General features: G+C 42.2%; 1 protein-coding gene and 1 long non-coding RNA gene across 9 annotated transcripts in view; one reads left to right on the forward strand and one right to left on the reverse strand.

Moving 5' to 3' along the window:
• Nucleotides 1-23,611, forward strand: part of NHS (NHS actin remodeling regulator) — a 370,153-nt gene that overhangs the window by 276,758 nt on the left and 69,784 nt on the right. The window contains exon 1 of one of the 6 annotated variants that reach the window (XM_054544363.2): nucleotides 13,062-13,521. The exons of the other annotated variants lie outside the window; for them this stretch is intronic. Coding sequence (XP_054400338.1) covers nucleotides 13,296-13,521 — 226 coding nt within the window. The 5' untranslated portion in view covers nucleotides 13,062-13,295. Of the gene's footprint in view, nucleotides 1-13,061; nucleotides 13,522-23,611 lie in introns of those variants that run through there. 6 annotated transcript variants of the gene reach the window in all.
• LOC129052897 (uncharacterized) overlaps nucleotides 1-23,611 on the reverse strand; it is a 105,305-nt gene that overhangs the window by 10,651 nt on the left and 71,043 nt on the right. For 2 of the 3 annotated variants that reach the window (XR_008518026.1, XR_010138961.1), the window contains exons 3-4: nucleotides 8,618-8,873; nucleotides 986-1,134 (exon numbers count right to left, since the gene is read on the reverse strand). This is a non-coding gene — a long non-coding RNA (uncharacterized LOC129052897). The remainder of the gene's footprint in view (nucleotides 1-985; nucleotides 1,135-8,617; nucleotides 8,874-23,611) is intronic. The other variant, XR_008518028.1, reaches the window with a different exon arrangement.

Raw genomic sequence — 23,611 nt, forward strand, 5'->3', positions numbered from 1 at the left:
AACATTTCTTTTTTAAGTTTAGCAGTTAATATGGCAGTATTTTTGCCTCATAAGTGATGGATATAATGTGTTTGAGAGGGGCTTGTCCACTGATGTTAGGGACTGAGGAGATTGTCACATGCAGTGGTTGGGGGAAACTAGGATGTTAATGTTAAAAGTAATTTAATGACTCATGTGCTCAGGAGGATTATGCTAATTGCTTGGTCATAGCTTATCCTCATCACAATCCTCTGATTCAGGTACAATTATTCTTCTCATTCCATAGATGAAGAAAATGAGGCTTAGAATATTTACATAACAACTTGCCCAAGATTACAGCTTAGTTGTTGCAGAGCCAGAATTTAGACTCAGTTCTCTCTGGCTCCAAAACCTATGTTTTGTGTGTGTTTTTCTTTTTTTTTTTTTTTTTTTTCTCCAGTAGGTTATACTGTCTGCAGGGGTTTGAAAATAATGATCCCAAACTAAACATGGGAGTGATGTTTTTAGGTTATCATAAAGTGCCTTGGGGAAAGTGGGAGCTCTCAATGAGGTTAAGGGTTAAAAGATGTGCTATGGCCTGCGCTACAATCTCTGTTTAGTTTATCCAAAGTAGAAGGAATTTAGTTCTGATTTGAAGGTGCAAAAACTGATCAGAAGAAATGGCCTCAATCAAAATACAAGACTGTGAACTGAGAAGTGGTGTCACTTGGACAACGGACAGAGCCAATAGTGTCCTGTGTCTTGAAAAAAGGGAGGGGCATGGTAGGTAAAGCCTGTTACCTTCAGTTTTGGTTTCTTTAATGACACTAGAACTTTTTGCTAATTAACTTGATTGCCTGCAACTGATATATTTATTACTAAGCATTGTTTATCAGTGACATATTGTTCAAATATTTGTTTCCCAGGAGAAGGTTGTAAATGTCCTCTGGGATCATAAAAGGTGATGGATTAACAAGTGCTGGTAGTTGTGGTAGGTCAAGAAGTTACAATGCAGAATTTCCCATACCGTTGTTTGGATATGTTGGCAGGTCAGCAAGAAGAGATGGTGTTTTTCCATGATGAGAAAGATGATAGTTTGTCCTCCAATTTCTTAGCTTTAGCATCTGGTGAAGTTGCTTGCAGGGACTATATTTTATCTTATCTCATTCAAAGTCTCTGAATGAAGTAACAAGTAGCAAATATGATTACAACTCTTTCTGTAGTTACAAAAACCTATTTTTAAATGTCTCCCATCTACAATTGGCTATCTTCATACCATCATCTGCTTTCTCAAATTTTCCAAGGCCATTTGCTGTGGATAACCACAAAGCTGCCCTGGGCCAACAATGCCACCTGTTGACTGGAACAGAGAACTCTTGGATTCAACATCTTTTTCCCCTCCACCTCCTTTCTTGCACCTTGGAATGATAATGCATGTGTCTCTGAAGTTCCCCACACCAGCCAGATGTTCCAGTCATACAAAATTGCTTGCTATTTCTCATCACATCATGCTCTCTCACACACCTACAGGTCTGTGTACACTAAAACCTCTGAATGCTTTTATGACCTATTTTGCCTGGCTATTTCTTCAGTTTAGAAGCCTTGGCTTAAGCATCACTTTTTTGGGGGATGCCTTCCCTGAAATTGCCCAGGGTGATTTAGATATCTCCCTTTCCATAGCCTATATGTAAAGGAAAGATAGTTGTGCCTGTCTATCTTTTAGTGGATGGTGGTGCTTCCAAGGGAAGAGGGTGAACCAGTACCCCTATAAGGACCTGAGCCAGTGGTGGACATAGGGAGGGATAAAGTCAGGCATGGCCCCAAACAGTCTTTTATATCATCATCTGAATTTTTTTTTTTTTGTAATTGCATGCCTCATCCTAAACATTCTTATAAAATTAGCACTATTATCTATGTTATGTAATATAAAATAATCTCTCCTCAATCACTGAGTAAAGCTAGTGGTCCAGGAAGATCCTTCTATATTTATCCTGTGGCTTCCTGAACTGCCAGGCACACTACACTGTATCTCGGGAGTATGCGTAAGTCCCTCTGAAAACCAGGTATAAAATAGTGTCTTTCAAGGCAGCCATTCAATGGTCTCCTTCAGAGGAGGCACTAGGTCTTTCATCTCTGCTATAGTATTGTCTAGTGGATTTTAGATACTCAAGAAATATTATTTTTTGGAATGAGTTAATCTTTCAAGTGATATCAGACATAATAAAGAATCAGTGTCATTAATCTTCAAAAAGACAGATATTTCATTTGTAGACCCCAAAGTCTCCATCAGTCTACTACTCTTTCTCTAATTATTCTTGCATTTTATCAGGTACTGGCATTTAAAATTAATTTTTAAAACTATCTCCTTGAGTTATATTAACATTGGTTACTCACTACCATGATACCAGTATTGTTTTCCACTCTTCATTGCAAATACATATTTTCCAGCAATATTATGGGGGAAATAAGCCTTGATGGAAAAACCTGGAACTCTAAACATCATCTGTAGTTTCTTTTCCATGGGAAAATATGTCCTGAATTAAAAGGGAAAACTGACTTAGAAATGAGCTTTGGAACACTTCAAGGCTGAAGAAGACTGCATTCAAGCATCAGACTCCTGCATCCTACGGCTCCAATTTATACAGCTTACTGCCCGAAGCCTGGGGGCCTAAGGGAGGGAGCCTAAATCCAGAGACACAAAGTGACATCCTAGAACTGCTGAAGTGGGCAGGGAGGACCTCAGTGTGGTCCCCCACTGGGCTCTTTCAGAGTTCTATCAGCATCATCACTAGGCCATCTTGGATACATATTGACCATCCCAGAAAGCCAGAAAACTTCTTTCTAACACATCCTACTGAGATTTACATCTCTGTGATCCCAAAACTGTTCCCTCTTGAGACAAGAAACATCCGAATCATCTGTTTTCTCTGTTTTAAAAAGTCAATTTTTAAAAATATTGTTTGTTAAGAAATATTTATGAGTGAAGGAGCTCCTGTGTGCAAAGCAACTTTCTAACACATGGTCCATTTATTATGAAGTTATTCTGCAGAAACTTCCTGTTGCTTTGTCTTTCTCCTTTTATGTATGTATGTATGTATATATGTATGTATGTATGTATGTATGTATCTCTTTAGAGACGGGTTCTTGCTTTTCTGACATCCAGGCTGGAGTGCAGTACCGTGATCACGGCTCACTGCAGCCTCGAACTCCTGGGCAGAAGCAATCCTCCCACCCCAGCCTCCCAAGTAGCTGGGATTAGCAATCATGCCCAGCTAATTTTTTATTTTCTGTGGGAACAGAGTCTCACTATTTTGCCCAGGCTGGTCTCAAACTTCTGGCCTCAAATAATTCTCCTGCCTCAGCCTCCCAAAGCGCTGGGACTACAGGCACGAGCCACCATGCCCAGTTCCCTTTCTCCTTTTAGAAGTGAATTACTCTAAACCAAAACCTTACAAGAGCAAGCCAAACTGTGCCTTGATTCTCTTTCATGTCAAAGTCTAGGTGGTAAGACATGGATAAGGGGCTTTTGACAAGAACAGGAGACTTCTTTACCTGGCTTCTCTAGTAAAGCCTCTAGTATCTCAGAGGGGCCGTTGATTCTCCATACCTGGTCATTTCTCCATACCTGGTCATTTCTCTTTCCTGCTATTCCACTCAACCCTATCCTCAAACGAGGAAACCTTCCCTCCCAATTGAGTACATGATACTTTTATGTCTCCTCTGCTCTGGAAATATCATTTCTGATTCTGCTGGGAAGGCAACCAATGGAGGTCTCAGCCTAGAGCCTTAATCCACTGTCCTAGGCATGTTCTCAGACTGGGAAAAACTGTTGGGAAACAAGTTCAGAACCTGAACTAGGTGAGACTGCAAATACTGGTATAGACAGGTTTGTTTTAATTTATAAGGTTGCTCAGCAAAACATCCCCTGTTCTGGAACACAATTAGTATGTTTTTAACTGCAGATATAGAAAAAATTGTTTAGGGTACAAACCAATATATTTTCTTAGGTTTATAAGGAAGGTTTCCTTCTCTCTGTTTCTCCTTTATCTACTCTTTATGAAACCTTGCAAGAGTAGACTAAAAGGGACCTCCTTTCATTACACATCTTTTTTCCTAAGAAGCAAAATGAACTAAATTAGTTCATTCACTCAGTACTGTAAATACCAAATGAAAAAGCCATAGATGTATAGATGTAAATACTGCTTTTGTAATGATTTTTTGTGTGTGTTTGTATAACTAGAAGGCACTGGGAGAAAGAAAAAAGAAATTATTCAAAGTTCAAAGGCTCCAAGATTTACTAAGAAAATAAGAAAAGGGGGGAAAAAAGCCCAAGCATTCACATGCTAAGATAGCTGAAGGATCAAGTAATATGTTACCCCAGCATTTTCTTCAAAAGAAACGGCTTTTGTAGAAACTGGTGGAAAGTCCAAATCTGAACATTTTTTTCTGATTATAATAAATAAAGCCAGTAATCCCCGTAGAGATTAAAAATGCAGGCTTTGGAGTTGCTTTCACTATGCTGAAATTCCAACATACAGTCAAGGTTGAGAACACTGCTTTAAGTACTTAGTTGTAACTTCCTTTCTCAGATAGTTCAATTTGGCCCTAATTTGGTTTATAATTACAGCATTCTTTCCTTCCTTTTGAGAGTCTCCATCTGTACATTTCCCAAGTGTGTGGAAAGGGAGGGTGGACATCTCTTTCCCTGTCTCCCACCTGTGTCTTTGCATACCTTATCTTCTTAGGAAGACAGCATGACTATTGTTGTTAAATACAAAACCGACCCCATATTCTAACAAATCATAGTTCTTCTTGGCCCACAGCATTACTTTTTAATTTCAGTGATGGATTTCTAGGGGTCACGCATTGGCATTAGCAGTCTTTAAACACATCATCTCTTTTTCTCTTCCTTCCATCCACTGATTGTTTCTTCAGGGAGGCTCTGAGCCATTCACCTTGGTGATTCTTTCCCCCAAACCATATCACTCAAAATCAAGCTGCCAAGCCCAGGATTGGAGGAGGAAAGGTGGTCTTCTGGAACTGTATCCATAGGAATCCTTTCCGAACTGGCACTTTCATGGGGCATATTGAAGTACTGTGAAGACCTTGAGCAGCAACAGTATTTGGAGCCATCAGAAAGGATTTACCTTTTTTTTTTCAAGTCTTTAGTTTATGATCCTTGTGCTCAAACCAACAATCTTCAACCATCAGTATCTGTTTTGACATATGGCCAGAAATTTATTTTAAAGAACGGCATTAGTTAGCCTTTTCTGCATAAAAAATCACCCAGTACTTAGTGGCTTAAAATTTAGTGAGTGGTTCTTCTGGTCTGGGATGGCTCAGTTAAGCTCTGTGGAGTTTGCTTATGTGTCTATAGTCAGCTGGGGCTGAATGACCTAGAGTGGCCTTATTCATGTCTGGTGATTAGCAGACCAAGATGGGGGTAGGGGACAACTGGGCCACCTGTACCTCATCATCCAACAGGGTGGGCCAGGCTTCTTCATGAGCAGCAGTAAGCAGGGCAGGTGCCAAGATCAGCAGAAGCAGAAGTTGCAAGGCTTCTTGAGGCCCAGGCTCAGACATGTACAATGTCACTTCCACCACATTCTTCTGGCCAAATCAGGTCATAAGGCCTGCTCAGATTCAAGGTGGAGAAATAGACTCCATCTCTTGCTGGGAAGAGCTGAAAAGTACCATGGCTATTTTTGAAATCTACCGCAATAACGAAGCACCTGTATTTGCAAATTTTTATATACATAAATTAAAATGGATTTGAAGTTCTTCCAATAGTAGGGTAACTCTCCTTGTATTCAAATAAATGGGAGAAAAGGGAGTGGAAATTTCCCATGGTTATGATAATGAGTGGTTCATGTAAATACCATGGGTCATGAAAGAAAAAGGTTTTGAACAGCTGCCCAAGAGACAGTGTAGTGAGGTGGAAAGAGCATGAACCTTGAAATCAGACAGACCTGTGTTCAAACTCCATCTCTCCAACTTGTTAGTTGGGTGGCCTTGGGCAAGTTATTTAACCTCTCTGAACATCAATTTCCTCACCATAAAACAGGAATAATAATACCTAAGGCACATATCTGTTGTGAGGATTAAATAAGATTACGGGGTAATGCCTAGAACCTAGTAAAGAGCCATTTCATGGTGCTAGTTTCCTTCCTTGACCGCTTAATTTTGTGAAATCGGTGTGTAGTGGGCATAGTGATTCTTTCATTCAGAATCAAAGCTGTCCCACCCCTTTCCCTTCCAGATACCAGCTTGTCTTTTTTCACATATTGCATATCTTTGAGAGATGACTTCAATACAATATTTTTCAACCTGGGATCTTTGCAATGTTTGCAAACATAAACTTACAGTTAAAAATTCCAAGACAATTCTTAGCTTTGGTGCTATAGATTATTCACATTTTTGAGTTGTGCATAGCTTGCTTTTTCTTTATGGTCTGGGTATACTGTGCAATTTTGGAAACCCACCATCAGAAAAGGAGGCTTTGAAATAGTAGAAGTTGGGCCCCAATGTCTGGGAACCATGTTTTTTCAGAAAGGATGAATTTACATTGGATAAAGTTTTCAAACATATCCAGGAATTCTAAGTAGTGAGGTTAGTCTTTGGGGGCTAGAGGAGGCCAGGTTGGGCAAAACCTTTGCTTAATCTTCTCCTCTGATGCATTCTATAGGGCTCCATTTTGGCTAAATCATCATAATTCCCACCAAGACAGCACAGAATGATAATGGTTTTATTTATTATTTTATATTCATTGCCGGTATATGCAAAGTTTTATAGCTTGCTATAAATCAAGAGGGATTATCACAGCTGTTACTTATTTTAACAGGTCACAATACAGTAGTTTATGCCAGATGGTTTGGAGAATTTTGAGGGAGAAATTTTATACAGGCAGCCATATAGATACTAGCTTGGGTAGTCACACCCTGAAATTAATTTACATTTGTTATGATATAAAATATATATGAATAAACATATAGTTCCTTATGAATGAGTGATCCATTTTATAGCAGCTATTTCTTCTGGAAGTCAAGGGAGTCCCTTGTGAGCAGTGGTGGGGCAGCAGCAATAGTAATGTGCTGCTACTGGGATAGGTGAGAAGTAAAGCTCCACCACATGCATAGCTCTGGAGGGGACATTCAACTTGCTCCAGGGAAGTAAGCCTTGGAGACAAAATTGAGTTTTCATAATTGGGTCTCAGCACGTATTTGAGTCAAAGAGAATAAAGCAGGAAACTCACCCTAGGTAAACATAAGGAGAGAATGGGTATGGTATAAATACAGTAGAGCTAGAATTGGGATCCTCAAGGTCACCCTCAAGGTCAGTCTGGGACCGAAAGGTTATCCAGCCCTGGGCAAATCACAGAACATATTACTTCCCTTGCAGATGCTGAAGTTTATGGGTAGAATGGCCAATTCTGGATGCTCAGCAGAAACAGGAAGATAAAATAAGTACTGATGATCAGAAATCATTTTAGAAGGTATTTTTGGTTCCAAGTCTCATAGAAAAATTGACTTACACAATGAAAGACGTAGAGAAAATTTTACAGATCATCTGTACCCTCTTTATTTTATAGATGAAGAAACAGACCAAGAGGACCATTTAAATATGATCATCTTAGTTTTTTCAATAAAGAAGTAAAATCAGACTGTCAAAGTATTTGGGCTCCATTGGCTTCCTCCAATCTTTCTCCCCTTGATCCAGCCCCACGAGTTCCTCTCCTGTATCCCACCTCATGATGGGAAAGGACCACATTCCCACCTATCAGAATAATCCAAAGACCAGGTCTAAAGCACACCTGGATTTTCTTGGTAAACTGTCTGAGGCATAAAGTTAATATACCACCTCTTGAACTGAATTAAAACTATTTAGCCTTGTAAAGTCAATTCTTCCAGCTCCTGTAAAATAGGAGTCAATTAAGATCTGTTTGTGTCAACAAAATAGTAAATTAACCAGAAAAGGTAAATTTAAAATGGAGATTTGGAGCATATAACAGCTAAAATCTATTATGTACAAAATCAGGAAATGACAGTATTTTGACAATTGAATAGTCCATGCATGTTGAAGGACAGAACTGGAATCTGTATCATGGAGTCCCCCAAGATGGCTAGTAGAAGAATGAAAGCTTTGAAAATTTGTAAGCTCAGCAATACAGAAATACCCCCACTCTTCTCAGGGCTGCTGAACTTCCAATAACTTCAGCTTTCAGGAATACAGCACCAAACCTGGAAGTAAGTGAAAAGAGTTTCCCAAGTCTACAAATAATTGTCAGCAAGCCCACATGTATCCTTTTGGCTCTTGCTGGAGAATTGGTAACTCTTCTTTAATGGACAGATGTTTCCCAGCCATGGGTGTCTGTTATCCCCAGCTCACTGGAGACTTAAACTCTGGGGAAAGGAGCTAGAAGAAGGTTGAGAAAGGAATGATAGTGGAGAACTAAATACCAACGAAAGAGCATGGAAATCCAAAAAGGGGTCTTAGAAATGTGTTACCATAGAGACCAATAATAAGCTTTCTTAATAAAGACCCTAAGTAATCAACAAAACATTAAATTGTGTTTTGTAGCATCTGATTAAAGAGATAGGAAAGTGAATTACTCAAGGTAGGCTAATTCTGGTAATAAACCCCCAATATTTCAGTGTCTTACCTCTCACTTTCCTTGCAGTTTAATGCTGGTTAGCTTGCAGGTGGGTACCTAGGCTCTTCCCATCTTAGGAATCCACCATCCCGTAGAGCCTCTGTGTTCAGCCAGCAGGGAAGACAAGAAAGTGTGTGTAGGAATAGGTAAGAGTTTTTATGTGCCAAGGCTGGAGGCACACGTAACTTCTGCCCACATTCCATTGGCCAGGACTCAGTTAGAGGGCTGTACCTAACTGCAAGGGATGCTGGGAAATGTAGTTTAGCTGTAGGAGAAAGAAGGAGACAGTTTGGTGGACAACTAATTAGCCAGTTTCTTCCAAGGAAAGTATAAAATATGCTTCAGAACAATAAGGGGCTTCAGAAAATTGTTCTTGGTTGGATAAACTTTAGTTATATGGAAAATTACTTATGTACACTTTACCATTTCCTGGCAATACTAGTTAAAGGAAATAGTTATTTCCTGAGCCACACTGTAGATCAGAGGTTGGCAAATTATGGCCCATGGGCCAAATCCCACACACTCTCTATTTTTGTGAAGAAGGTTCTATTGAAACACAGCCACATCCATCCATATATGCACCATCCATGGCTGCTTTTGAGCTACAACAGCAGAGTAGAGTAGTTGCAACAGAGACTACATAGCCAGCAAAGCCTAAAATACTTTCTACCTGGCCCTTTACAGAAAAAGTTTGTTGACCCCTGCTATAGATCATCACTGTCCTAAAGAAGGACACATTTGCAAAATTGTCTGTGAGACCTAGTATCCTTGGCTTTCAGTAAAAACATCAGTATGTTGAAGAGACATCTGCACTCCCATGTTTATTGCCGCACTAATTGCAATAGCCAAGATATGAAATCAACCTATGTCCATTGACAGATGAATGGATAAAGAATATGTGGCTTATATACACAATAGAATACTATTCAACCATAAAAAAAGAATACAATCCTATCATTTGCAGCAACATGGATGAAACTGGAGGACATTATGTTAAGTGAAGTAAGCTAGGCACAGAAAGACAAACATGGCATGTTCTCACTCATATGTGAGAGCTAAAAAAAAGGTCACATAGAAGTAGAGAGTAGAATAGTGCTTACCAGAGGCTGGGGATGGTGGTGTGGGGATAAGGAGAGTCTGGTTAATGAATTAAAAAAATTACAGCTAGATAGGTGGAATACATTCTAGTGGTATATAGCACTGCAGGGTGACTACAGTTAACAAGAATTTATTGTATATTTTGAAATAGCTAGAATAGAGGATTTTGAATATTTCCAACACAAAGAAATGATAAATGCTTTAGATGATCAATTTGCTAATTACCCTATTTTGATCATTTCACATTGTACACATGTATTGAAATATCATACTGTATGCCGAAAATATGTATAATTATTATGTATCAATTAAAATAATAATTTAAAATATATATCAGAAAAGTAGGATACCTATATGGACTGGGATGTAAACTCAGTCCTTAGAACATCAGCTGCAACTGGGCCCAGACTCTGCTGTATCCCCACAAGCACCCAGCACAGTACCTGGCATCTAAGAGATACTCAATAAGGGCTTATATTTGAACCTTTGATCCATAGGAAGCATCAGGTACCCTAACCACCATACAGGGGATAGGGGGACCTAAAAAAAATGCAATATGAGCATTATGTGTGAAGACCTCAAACACAGGTAGGAAGGAACCATCTTTGTTGAGCTTTTATTACGTGCTAGGCACTATCATGGTGCTTTATTGTTTTATTTACTCTTTTAAGCAACTCTATAAATTAGGTATTTTTATTTTCATTTTACAAATAAGAAACTGATTCAAAGAAGATTCAAGATTCAGAGAGTCGAGTCAAATAATTTTCCCAAGGCCACACTTGTTAAGAACTGGAGGAGCTAGGATTCAAACACAGGTCTTTCTGGGTACAAAGCCTATGTGGTTTTCTTTTCTTTTCTTTTCTTTTTTTTTTTTTTTTTTTTTTTAACCTCTCTGCCATGGGACTTGCTAAAATCTCATTGAAATTTAAGCAATCTAGTTATATCATTATTTTTGCCATCACTGTTAACAACCACCTCATTATTGTAAAGATCAATACAAAGAAGAAAAGACAGGGCCATTTTCACTGCTTTGTGGAATTCTGCGGACTTCATTGTCAAGGCTCTCCCGTGATAGAGCAGACCTGAAAACCCCGAGCAATGCAGTTCATTTCCTTGGGCTGCGTGATTAGTGACTTGGCCACTAGCTACCCATGCACTTGCCAGGGATTGCTGTCGAGGGCAGCCATTTTGCTCACCTTAATGTAAATTCTCATGTCAAGACCTGAGAGGTTTGAGTCTGTACATGGTGAGGCTTCCTGTTTGAAGTTGATCTGAGAGCTTGTTAACATATAGATGGCCAGGCCTCACCCCAGAGTCTGATTCAGCAGGTCTGGGAAGGCCTGAGAAGGTGTATCTCTACCAAACCCCCAGGGGCTGCCAGTCCTTTGAGAAGCAAGGCTAAAGGAAGGATTTCCCTTTACCTTTGAGAAGCTCTGACTGGTATTCCCACCCACTTCACATCTCCCATCAGTAGCCAATCCATTAAGCCTTCCCAAAGCCTCAGGGGTCCAGGTCTGCTCTTGGCAGGCAGAACTCCTCCCACTGATCCCTCAGTGACATTTGACATTATAAATCACCCAGCCTTCTTAAAACTCTTTCGTCCATCCCCCTGTTTCTGAGATGGGGCCCTTCCCCTCTTCCATCCTGGTCTCCTGCTTCTCTGAGTAATGTCTCTCTTCCTCTCTGATGGCCTTTTCCTTTACCCACCCACCCCTTAAACTTTGGGGTACATGGCTGTCTTCTCACCTTCACTGGGGGAGTGGCCATGCCATCTCCTCTCACCTCATCCGTCCAGTCCTAGCCACACTCTGTCTTCCGGGGGACTCCCACCAGATTCTCTGTCGTTGCCAGCAGCTGGCAGCCCTCCAAGGAGGCTAGTGGAGAACAGCTAACCCAGACTGACTTGGGTTCTAGGTGATACTTCATGTGACCACAATCATTAATTCACAGTAATGCCAATTAGGAAATATTCTTTATTTCACACACAGGCAAACCCCAAGATTTCTTACGACCTTGGCAAGTGGAGTGTTTCACAATTGTGAATTCTGGAGAAGTTACAGGCCTGGTGGATATAGTATTGCCCACACATGCAAATCTGCCCAGCGCCTAAACATCCCTAGTTGAAAATAGGCAACCCAGTCAGAAAAGAGTCAAATTTTCCCTAAATAGGTTTCAAAGACATTGCCAAAAACAACATCCCACAAGTCATCTTTGGATAATTTCATTCACTGGGTTTCTTCTTGTTATGTGTGGTATTAGGATATATCCCATAAGTGTTGTCTTTGAAGTGGCCCTAAATGGCTCTCTGCCTTCTGCACTAGGTCGCTATATCGAGAGCCTACCAACTTAAGCTATGGGCACACACACTGCCATGGTTCTTAACCCTGGTTCAACCTCAGATCTGGTTTAGTAAATCGCCGCTCCCTGGAGATAAATACATGGCTGCAAAGGCATTGTCCTTGCAGTGTTTTTCAGCCTGGGCAGGGTGAGATGTGTCTAGGATGCGAGGTTTCAGCGTCCGGAGATGAATGGGGGGAGGGGACGCAATGTCACATTTTTCGGGTGCTCTAGTCCTGTTATATGCGGGCACATGCTCTACGCCAGTCTCTGTCCACCCTCTTGCCCGGGCTGGAGGGGTTGGCACGGTCGGCGTTTCTGATTCCTTCCTCTGCTGTTGGCCATAGACTAGGGATAAGGGAGGTGAGAAGAGAGCCACGGGGGTGCGGTGCTGAGCAGCTGCGGTCGGTCCAGCCTGTTGGTGATGTGCGGAGCCCGCCACCACTCTGGGCATGGGTAACGCGCAGCCCCAGCGGTCGCGCTACGGGAGAAGGAAACACAGAGGTACAAGAAATCCGGATCCGGGATCCTCCGCAGCCTCTGGCTTGTCTAAGCTCACAGGCCGGGCTTTGTGGCTGGCTCCCGCGCGCCACCGAGTTTGGGGCTGGCGACTGAGTCCTGCAGCTCACTGCGGCTGGCGGCAGGGGACGGATTATTTTTAGGAGGTTCCCTTTAGCCCGGTGGAGCTGGGAGATACTCGCGGAGCCAGGCGGCTGTCCGCGGAGCATTGGTGCAGCCGTGCCTTGCTGCCCGGGAGGTTTGGCTGCCGCAGTCCTCTCCATTCACTGAGCTGTAAATCGAAGCTGTCTACACCGGCAAGGCTCTCGATCCCAGCGTGGCCCCAGGGCTACGTCCCGCCCAGGTCTCCCGGCACCTGATTTCCCAGTGGTCAATTAGGTGTCTCAGCCTGCAGCATTGAAGCAGTGGAGGGGCCAATGCCCCTGCTTTGATGGAGCGCGCCGTGCGCAGAGACCTCCCCAGTCGACTTCCTCATCAGAAGGCAGCATCCATTCATAATTCTCTGCCTGTGGACCGAGTTAGGCTGGAGCTGGGCATGGACTCCTGCGATCTCTCTTTTTGCATCTGAAGGAGAAACTAAGATAAAAGGGAAAAGGAAGGGGGAATGCAGTCCTAACGCAACAAGGCGCTGGAAAGTCCCCGAGAGGCCTCTCTTTTGCGGGGAGAGGGAGAAGAGGCAGATTCCGAGCCCAGCGCCCCAGCCAGCTGCTGCTTCGCTGCGGAGCCGGCACGCATGCCTACCTCACCTGACGGCCGCATTCCCGGGGAGCCGGCGCGGGGCCCGGCGGCGCGCCCAGGGCGCACGGGCGGTAGGATTTCTGCACCAGGGGAACGATGCACGGGCGGGCTGCCCAGGGCCGAGCCTGAGCCTGAGCGGGCGCCAGGGGAGGCTAGCCTCGGCGTGGCGCCCCACCGCAACCCTCCGGGATGCTCCACGACTCGCAGCCCAGGCCATGCGGGTGTGTGAGATGGGACCAGCCTGGGGGGAGGGGGTATGGGCAAGTGACATCATTTTAAACTAATTTCTCGCACCTCTGGGTGCTGGGTGAACTTGGGGGTTGGGGGAGGCTCGAGGCGCAGCCCAGCCGCGCGCTAGCCCGAGAGGAGATCCCCCTTGGTCGAGATCTGAGAGCTGGGTCCCCTTGGCAGAGCTGAGCGAGGGTGAGCTGACAGTCCAGGTGGACCGCGCATAGCTCGGAGGGGCGAAGGGAACAGCGCTGGCTTTCAGAGGTCTTTTATTATTTTTAAAAGCATATTGCAGCTGCAGCTTTTAAGTTTGCCGCCTCCTCCCTACCCTGATCCCGGATTCTGGGGCGGGGCGGCACTTTTCCACGCTGCCTACCCTCTGGGTGGAGGGGTCTGCAGGGGCTGCAGCGTCTGGTGTTGGGTTTCCTGCAGGGGGAATGAGGATTCGACGGCGCTGTGAGTGGTAGGGCGCCCTGAGGTTTGGCCTTTTGAGGGCTTCTAAGGGCTGGGGAGAAGTCGGGGATCCCGCTTGGTGCCCTCTCCTGTTTTCCTGCCCTGCCACTTGGTGTTGGATGACATTTTGCCTGTGCAGGGGTTTCACTGTCAAGGAGCTGTGATGCTGTAAGGCAAATGGACTGTTAGGATGAACTGGAAGAGAGGGGAGTGAGCTGGAGCTTTTCCTTTTGTGGCAGTGTTAACCCCATCGCCCCCACCTCTCTGGCACACCTGTCCCCTGGGGTCACCATCTGTGCGCATGAGTGGGGCAGCCTGACCCACTAGCCATTCCAGGGACAGTGAGCCAAAGCTGGACTTGCTCAGGGCATGCTAGGCCAGGAATGTGTGGGCAGTGAAAGAGCAACACCCTTCCTCACCCCCCTTGAGGGGAAGACTCAGCAGGCCCCGCCATGATGGTGCACAGTGTTTTGCCATAGTGTGGTATGCTCTGGAGTTTTGGAGCTCTTGTTTTATGAGGTTTTTATTTTACAGTTTCTTGCCTTTTGGTGACCAGTTTGTTTTTCACAGCTGCTTGTGAGCAAGGCAAAGATAACAGCATCTAAAAATAGCCCTGCAGTTGGAGGTACAGCTTGGCTTGACCCCGCTATTAGAGGGGTGGGGTCTTCCTTCCCAGCTCCTTGAGGGTGGGCCAAACTTGGACCCCCAGACAGCCTCAGACCAGGTCCACACATCCTTCAGAGCAATTCACCTTCAGGTCTCAAGGCAAGGCAGGGATGCTGAGTGCTGGTCCATGTGAGAAGGGCAGCAGCTCTGAGAAGCCTCATCCATTCCCGGGTGAGGCCCAAAGCCACTGGGCTGCAAGGCTGGAGGATGGGAGCCTGGACAGGGGTCCCTCTTTTGCCCCCAGCCATGGATATCCATCCCTGGCTTTACATCCCCTGGTTGGATCCAGCCATATGTATGGGGCTTCCTCCTTTGCACTTTAAAGCCAACAAGCAACTCCCTCACAATGGAGTTCGTTCCAGAATACAGATGGACAGAAGGGGCCAGGTGGCACTCAAACCATGCCAACTTCCTACTGTGTTGATAGCAGCTGGGCTACTACTCTTTCCTTTCCAGGTGGAAACCCCTGGACAGTTGGGTGAGGAGCCTCTTCCTGGTCAGCAGGAGGGTGGCGCCAGCCTGTCTGAAGGGGGCCGCCTCCAGCTGATGGTGAAGAGGCCACCTGGAATGGAGATAGAAAGAGACTGAGGACTTTGCAGTGATTGCAGTGGAAGCAGGAAGTGCAGGTCTTCTGTGGGTCCTAGATTCTGTGAGCCTGCTAGGCTCCCCTCATTATTTATTTTCAAAAGCCTTCATTTCTTCCCTGTTCACTTTTTCTTTCGTGGTGATGGTGGTAAAGTCCAGCTTGAAGAAAAAAGGCCCCCTCTGTTCTTGATTTGGTTGGATGATAGGATTTTTATTTATTTGGCAAGAATGCATTAGCAATTGCTGAAAAATGTAAATGCCTATTTTTTTCTCCAGTGAAATAAATGAACTAAACAGCAAGGGAATGTAAGGGCAAGCATTCTCTGTTCAAGATGGAATCTACCAAGTGATTTTCTCCTCTCTTTCAAAATGAATTTTGATTGAAAATTTTTACCTTTATTTTCTGTATGTCATAACTATAATCACTGGGCAACTATTAAGATAGAGATCGTGATTAGGGGGAAGGAAGAGACCAGGAAACAGCACCTTTGAGATATCCATCATTCCTCTAGTCTTCTAGTGGAGACTTGCGCACAGTTGCTAGTTTATCTTTAAAATTTCCACCATCTTTGTGTTCCCCATGAAAGACAAAGGATTAATGATGATGAAATGTAGTATAAGGCCAGTGCAACAGTGGCCAAGTTTGGCCAGCTTAGAAGAGTAGATATGGGAAGACCATGGGTTGAGATTTCAGTTTTATAAGAACATCATTGGCTTGGCTCGACCTGTACCAAATAAGATATCAATGATCCCTTGGTCTTAAATAGAAAGGGCTGCTTCTTCTTGAAGATCAGAACCTAAACCAGCAATTGACTAGAGACCCACAGTGAGCATATTGGTCAGGGAAAGATAAACACCATAATAGGTGAGCCCCAAATTTCAGGGTTTAACACAATAGCAGTTTATGTCTTACATAATGTCAAACCAGCTTTTTGTCTTGTGATTATAAGGAACCTAGTCTCTTCTCTTCTTATGAATCTACCATTCCCTAGGGCCTTGAAGCCCCTGCTGGGTCTTCTGCATCCAGGAGAAGGGAAAACAAGAACATGGAAGATTATCCTGGAAACAGCACCTCTCACTCCCACCCACATTCCATGGCCAGAACTCAATCACATGGCCACATCTAACTGCAAGGGGACTGGGAAATCTAGTCTGTGTGCAGTTTGTGCTATGGCAGTACACTCTCTGGCATGGAGGGGCCCTTTTTAAGCTCTACTTTGAGATTGGAGTTTGGCTCTGGACAAGTCATATGGCAAATACAGATCTCCATCTTAAAAATGGTGGTAATTCCACCTCCTCTTTCCTGTCTCAAAGGGATTTGGAAAGATGTAGCAATATAAAAGGCTCCTACAGGGACCATCTGGTCCAACCTCTGTAGGCAAGGTCATTATCATTTTCCTCAATTTATAGATAACTTTCCCCATATAACACAGCTGGTTTATAGTAGGGCTGAAATCATACCTAGATCCCCTTCTCTTGGCTCAGTGCTCCTTCTACCATGCTATGTTGACCCTGGCGTCTTATGAAAACAGTTATATAGGATATTGTTTCTGAAAGCTGACATGCTTTCATAATGTGTAGTCATTAAAAATGACTTCATATGATTTAAAATCCATGTATGATCTTCTTCTGGTTCTTACTGTATAATCACTTATAATCAGGCAAAGAATAACCAGACACTAATCTATGCCCTGCACATATATAGCTCATTTAATCCTCACAATAACCCTAGGAGGTAGAGGTTATTATTATCCCCATTTTACAGATGAAGAAACTGAGGCACAGAGAGAATAAATAACTTGCCCAAGGTTTTACGGCAAACAAGTGACAAATTTGGGATTCAATCCTGGGCACTATGGCTCCAGAATCCAACCCTAGACTATTTTACTATACTACCTTTCTGATCTGGTAGACTCCTTCTCCAGCCCTTTCTGGGATGTCCAATTGGGACATTTTTAATTTCCTTTTTAAGTGAGTGACCTTGAAGATCCATGAGGGGAGTCATTTGTAAATTTGCTGAGGCATGTCTTTGAGCCTCAAGCATATAAAATGGATACACAGGATTGAGCTACTCAGCTAGTGAAGAAGCTCAGCTCCCAACCTCCAGCTCCAATAGCCCAATGAAGCTTTTTTTTTCTTTCAAGATTTTTGGGATAGACACTATTGTGTAGTCCGTTACCATTGTGAAGTAATAAAAATGTCTGTTTCTTTGTGAAAAGCAGCCGTGGTCAACCGTAACCTTTGGTGCAAGATAAAGAGGCAGTTGACTTGGTAGGGGCAGGCAAGGCCATCATAGTCACTTAACTCTGGGAGAAATTGCTTTTTGTGGTTGTTTAGCAGGAGAAACCACCCCCAAAATTTACTGGCTTAAGATACAAGCCAATCTATTGGTTCAAAATTCTGCAATCTGGGATAAGCTCAACTTGACAGCTCTGCTAGTCTTGCTGGTGGTTGGTCAGATGGTATGTCACCTGCAGGCAAGGTTCAGCTGGGTCACTGGGCTGGCTGTGCTTATGTCTCTTTCTGGGTAGTCTCAGGGATTCTCCCTCTCCACATAGTCTTTCCCAGTGGTCTTTCCATGTGATCACTCCAGCAGGGTAACTGGATTTCTTACCTGGCAACTCAGAGTGCCCAAGGGTGCAAAGGCAGGAGCTTCCAGGTTTTCTTAGGTTGGGCCTGTGTCTTGTTTTACCAACAGAATGAGGCAAGTCACAGGCCCAGCCCAAACCCCAGGTAAGGGAATTAACCAAGGGCATAAATAACAGGAGACCTGGAAACAGACATCCACAAAGGTAAAGTCTGAAGCTTCTGTATTTACAAATTTGAGGATTCCCAAAGATCTCAGGAGGAGTTGACAGTACGATAAAATGTAGGTTAAATAAAATCCATTCCTTTTGCTCCAATGGAGCAAGACTATTATATTAATAGATGCTTGATTCTTTCTTCATCCTGAAACTAACAAATCATTTATGCCCTATGGAAGCATCGAGGCTATAGATGTGACTGCCCAAAGAGAAGAGGAACAGAAGTGTGTGACTTCTGCTCTCTTGCCGCTGCCATACTGTCTCAAAGGTATCCATTTTTTAAAAGGTATCAATACCTATCCTCAGACATAAACTAAGGATAGTTTCTGAAAAGGCAGGAGCATACCAATTGGATAAGAAGGCAGGAATATTTATTTTTTCTTTTTATTATACTTTTAAGTTCTGGGATACATGTGCAGAACGTGCAGATTTGTTACATAGGCATACATGTGCCATGGTGGTTTGCTGCACCCATCAACCCATCATCTAGGTGGTAAGCCCCGCATACATTAGGTATTTCTCCTAATGCTATCCCTCCCCTTGCCCCCCACCCCCTGACAGGCCCCGGTGTGTGATGTTCCCCTCTCGAAGACAGGAATATTTCTAATCTCCATTTACTTTTCACTGGCAAGTCACACATTCTGAGGGGATTCAGCATGCACAACAGGAGTCCCTGCCTGCCTCAGGAGGTAGAGCTGCTCTCCTGCAGAAACAGGCTAGTGCGTTCAATCCATTGGGACTCCATTTCAGATTATTTTCCCCAGGCTTCTGAGTCACTGTAGTCAGTGAGGGTGCAGTGGCTACTTTGATTCACTGTCTACCCCTCTTCATCAGGGCTCAAGCACTTATTTCCCAAGCACTCATTTGCCAGAGATAGGCGTGGTGGCTGACAGCTCACAGCTGCATCCCTCTTTGGGAATTGTCCTTCCCTGAAGAAAGTCACCCCGTCTAAGGTCACACTCCTTCCAAGGGCAGCACTCACTCATCTGATGAATGGTCAATACAGTAGTATAAAGGCCCACCCACCTTGCCTCAACTCAGGACAATTCTACAGGGCCATCCCAGCTCTAGAGCTCCCCATGGGATGGGCTGAGCCTTTGTTGTGACTCTTCTAGCCCAACTTCTCGCTCTGCCCGGCCCTGCTTAATCCATTTCCTCCACAGGTGTTGCCCCAGAGAACATTTACTGATATGCTTCCCACACCCCAATTTCTGTCTCAAAGCTTACTTCCAAGGAACTTTTCTGGAGGTCAAGTGAAGGAGGGGTTATAGATTGGGCTACTTCCTACTACAGGCTGGGCCACTGTGGGCACACACAGAAGTGGGACGTGCAGCCTGGGCCTTCCCCAAACTTCCAATTGAGAAGACATAACAAGCACTTAAGTGACAGCATGAGAAGTTAAGCAAACATAATGTACCAGAGTCACAAGTAAGTCTGATGCCTCAAGGATTTTCCCCTCCTCATACTACCCCTTACAACATCCCCCAAAGTTGTATTTTGTGTTTTTTTAGGGGATGGATGATTCATGACATTGATTATATGGTTAACAATTGTGCCTAAGTGCTCTCCCACCTGATTATTTCTTCCTTTGGGCATGGCACTGGCAATCAAAATTTATCTTTCAAATTAAGGCTATAATTATATTTTGATAAAGATCTAGCAATTCAATGAGAATGAAATTTTGAGGGTTGCCAGGATACGGATGACTCTGGGTTATAGAGAAGGGTTTGCATGCAGAATACTAATAGGTGGTTCAGCGCTCTTATCTAGACCTTTCCAATAGCGTCTGATAATGCAGGCCCATCAAGTACTGTTTCTCTGCTATTATTCTAGCAGGATAAAAGTAATGAAAGATATAAGCAGGGTTTTATGAATGAAAAGGTGATTCATCAGATGTCTTTTGGTCTATTTCACCACAGTTAAGAAATACAGTAATAATAATGTGGTGTTACCTCAAAATCTAGGAGACAAAAAGCTTTCTCTTATTTCCTTGCCTCCTCTTTTATTGTAAATAGAAGCAAAATGTCTTAGATATTGGGTTATTGTTTTTCATTGGGAATAGGGACCTGTGTTTGCAATGGTGTTGACTCCCAGGAAAACAGAAACTGTAGAAATTGGTATGATGTTATATTTTGACTTTTCTTTACTTTTCCTTTCCATTTTACTCTATCTGATTATTATTCATTCATTCATTCAACAAATGTGGACTCCCTAGTATTGTGCAGGCTCTGCTTGAGGAACCTAAGAAAGTTTAAAATGGATAACCATGCATGGAAATAATAAATAATGACACAACACAGTAGCATCCAACATGTCATTTCGTGGCATGGGAGGGAGGGAAGGAGTAATATTTTTTGTTAAGTGAGATATAATTTACATACAGTTGAGTTATGCATAAGTCTTAAGTGTTAAGTTCAATGAGCTTTGACATATACATCCATGTAACAACCTCCCAAAACAAGATATAATGCATTTCCATCATCCCAAAATGTCTTCAGTACTCCTTTCCAGTCTCTCTCCCACACCTTTTGGCAACCATTATTCTGATTTCTATCATATAGATTAGATTCACCTGTTCAAGAGCTTATATAAATTGAATCGTAAGTATGACTTTAAAAATGTCCAGCCTTTTTCATTCAGCATAGTATTTTTGAAATTTATCCATGCTGTTGTATGTATCAGTAGTTTATTCTTTTTATTGCTAAGCAGTAATCCATTGTAAGAATATACCATACTTTATTCATTGACTTAGGCTGTTTCCAGTTTGGGGATATTATGAATAAAGCTTCTAAGAATATTCTTGTACAAATCTTCGTAGATTTACATTTTTTGTTTCTTTTTGGTAAATATCTAGGAGTGAAATTGCTTAGTTATAGGGTAAATGTATGTTTAGTTTTATAAGAAACTGGCAGAGATTCTTCAAAAATTGTATCATTTTGCACTCTCATCACCAACGTATCAGAGTTCTAGTTGTTCTGCATCCTCATCAATACTTGGTATGTCAGGAGCCATTCTAGTGGACATGAAATGGTATCTCATTGTGGTTTTCATTTGCATTTCTGTGATGACAAATAATGTTGAACACCTTTTCACGTGCTTAGTAGACAGTCATATATCTTGTGAGGTGTCTAATTAAGCCTTTTTCTCATTTTTAATTCTTTTGTCTTTTTATTATTGATATTTTTTATTTGTAGTAGCTCTTCATATACACTGAGTAAAAGTTCTTTGTTAGATATTTGTATTGCAAATATTTACTCCCAGTCCTTACCTTGCCTGTTTTTTAATAGTGTTCTCTTGATAAGCAGAAATTTTTAATTTCGACAAAGTCCAATTTATCAATGTTTTCTTTTATGACTAGCCTCTTTTGGGCACTGTCAGAACAATCTGCTTCCCTCAAGTTCATGAATATTATTTCATACATTTTCTTCTAGGAGTTTTATGGTTCTAGCTTTTATGTTTAGGTCAATGGTCCTTCTCTAATTACTGGTTGTGTATGGAGTAAGGTAGGGTCAAAATTCATTTTTCCCCATATGTATATTTAGTTGTTCCAGAACCATTTGTAAAAAGAAAACCAGAAAACTTCCTTTCTCCCATGGAATTGACTTAACGCCTTTTTCAAACAATCAGTTCAACTGTGTATGTGTGGGTCTATTTCTGAATTCTCTGTGCTGCTTCATTGATCTATATGTCTACTTTCTTGCCAAAACCACACTGTCTTGACCTCTGTAGATTTATAGTGTCTTGAAATCAGATAGTAAAAATCCTCCAAATTTGTTCTCTGTCAAGATTGTTTTAGCTATTCTAGAACCTGTGCATTTTCATACACATTTTAGAATCAGCTTGTCAATTTCTTCAAAAAAGCATGGTATGATTTTGATTGGCATTCATTTGAATATATAGATGGATTTGAAGAGCATGGACATTTTTAACAATGTTGTATCTTGAGGCCCTGGATATGCTATAGCTTCTGATCATATAGGTCTTCTTTAATTTCTCTTAGCAAAGTTTGCAGATTTTAGTGTAGAGGACTTGTATATTTTCTGTTAGATTTGTTTGTCCTTTGTATTTGATATTTGTGATGCTATCATAAATGGTATTCTTTTCATTTCATTCTCTAATTTTTCATTACTAGTTTATATACAATAACATATAAATCAATATATAATCAATTATATTTATATGTATGTATATATAAACATATAAATGCAATTGATTTTTATATGTTGACCTTTTTGTATCCAGTGACTTTTCTAAATTCACTCTTTAGTTCTAGCAGTTTTTTGTAGATTCCATAGGGTTTTTAACCTATACAATCATGTTGTCTAAATAATGACAGTATTCTTCTTTTTTATCTTTTTGTCTTATTACACTGGTGAGAGTGTTTTTTAAAATTCTTCCCAATCTTAAGGGAAATCAACATTTCACCATTAAGTATATTAGCTATAGATTTTTCAGAGATGCCTGTCATCAGGTTTCCATATTAGGATTATACAGACTTCATACAATCAGTTGGGAAGTGTTCTCTCTTCCTCTATTTTCTAGAAAAATTTATGTAAATTGGTATTATTTCTTCCCTAAATGTTTGATGGAATTCACTGGTGAAGCCATCTGGGTCTGGAATTTTCCTTGTGGTTTTTATTAAGAATTCCATTTCTTTAGAATTTACAGGACTATTTGTATTTCCTATTTCTCCTGTGTCCCTTGCTAAGTTTTTCAAGGAATTTTCCGTTTCATCTAAGTTGTTAAACGTATCAATACTGTAGGCTAGAGTAGGCAGAAAAACCAAACATATCACCTGAAGTAGGACTTTGAAGAGAAGAGATTGGCTAGACAAGGAGGGGAGTCCTGGGGAAAGAATGGTGTGAGAAAAGACATGGGGTGTGGGCTTACCAATGGTGTGGGTTGTTTAATATGGATTATCCCCATCTGGTTGTAGTGGAAGTTTTGGGTAAAGAAGAAGTGGAAAATGATGATAGAAAGATACCTTGGAGCCAGATCAATGCCAAATTGTGGAGTTTAGATCTTATGTAGGAAATGGAAAACCCCTATATTATTTTCAAACAGGGGCACGGCCTGCAGAAATGGTATTGAGGGAAATGATTTAGAATGATGGATTGGTGAAAGGAGAAGGGTAGAGGTAAATGCAACTCTTTTAGAATGGTGCAGTATGCAGTGGTAAGCACTGCCTAGGTGAAACAAGTTTGATAAAGAATGGAGCTAGGACCGAGTAGGGAAAGGCGTCTGAGTATTTATTTCTCTGTACACAACGTGGTGTTATGCACCTTGTACAAACTTCTCACACTCTTAATATTTTCTCTGTTCCCATATCCATCTCCTCACCTGGACATCCAGCTCCTCTGGGAAAAGACCCCAAGGTTTATCTATGCTAAAGTACTAGTGACAGCATGCAGTAAACACTTAGTTAATACCAAGTGAATGAATGAAAGCTGAAAATATGAATGAGCAACTGGATGAATGAATGAGTGAATGAATGAATGAATGAGCAGGCAGGATAAAAAACTGGATTCGTCAGGATAGGATAGGCTATGCTATGATAACAGATAAGCCAACAAAG

Source organism: Pongo abelii, chromosome X (genome assembly GCF_028885655.2).
Source record: "Pongo abelii isolate AG06213 chromosome X, NHGRI_mPonAbe1-v2.0_pri, whole genome shotgun sequence".
NCBI classification, from domain to species: domain Eukaryota; kingdom Metazoa; phylum Chordata; class Mammalia; order Primates; family Hominidae; genus Pongo; species Pongo abelii.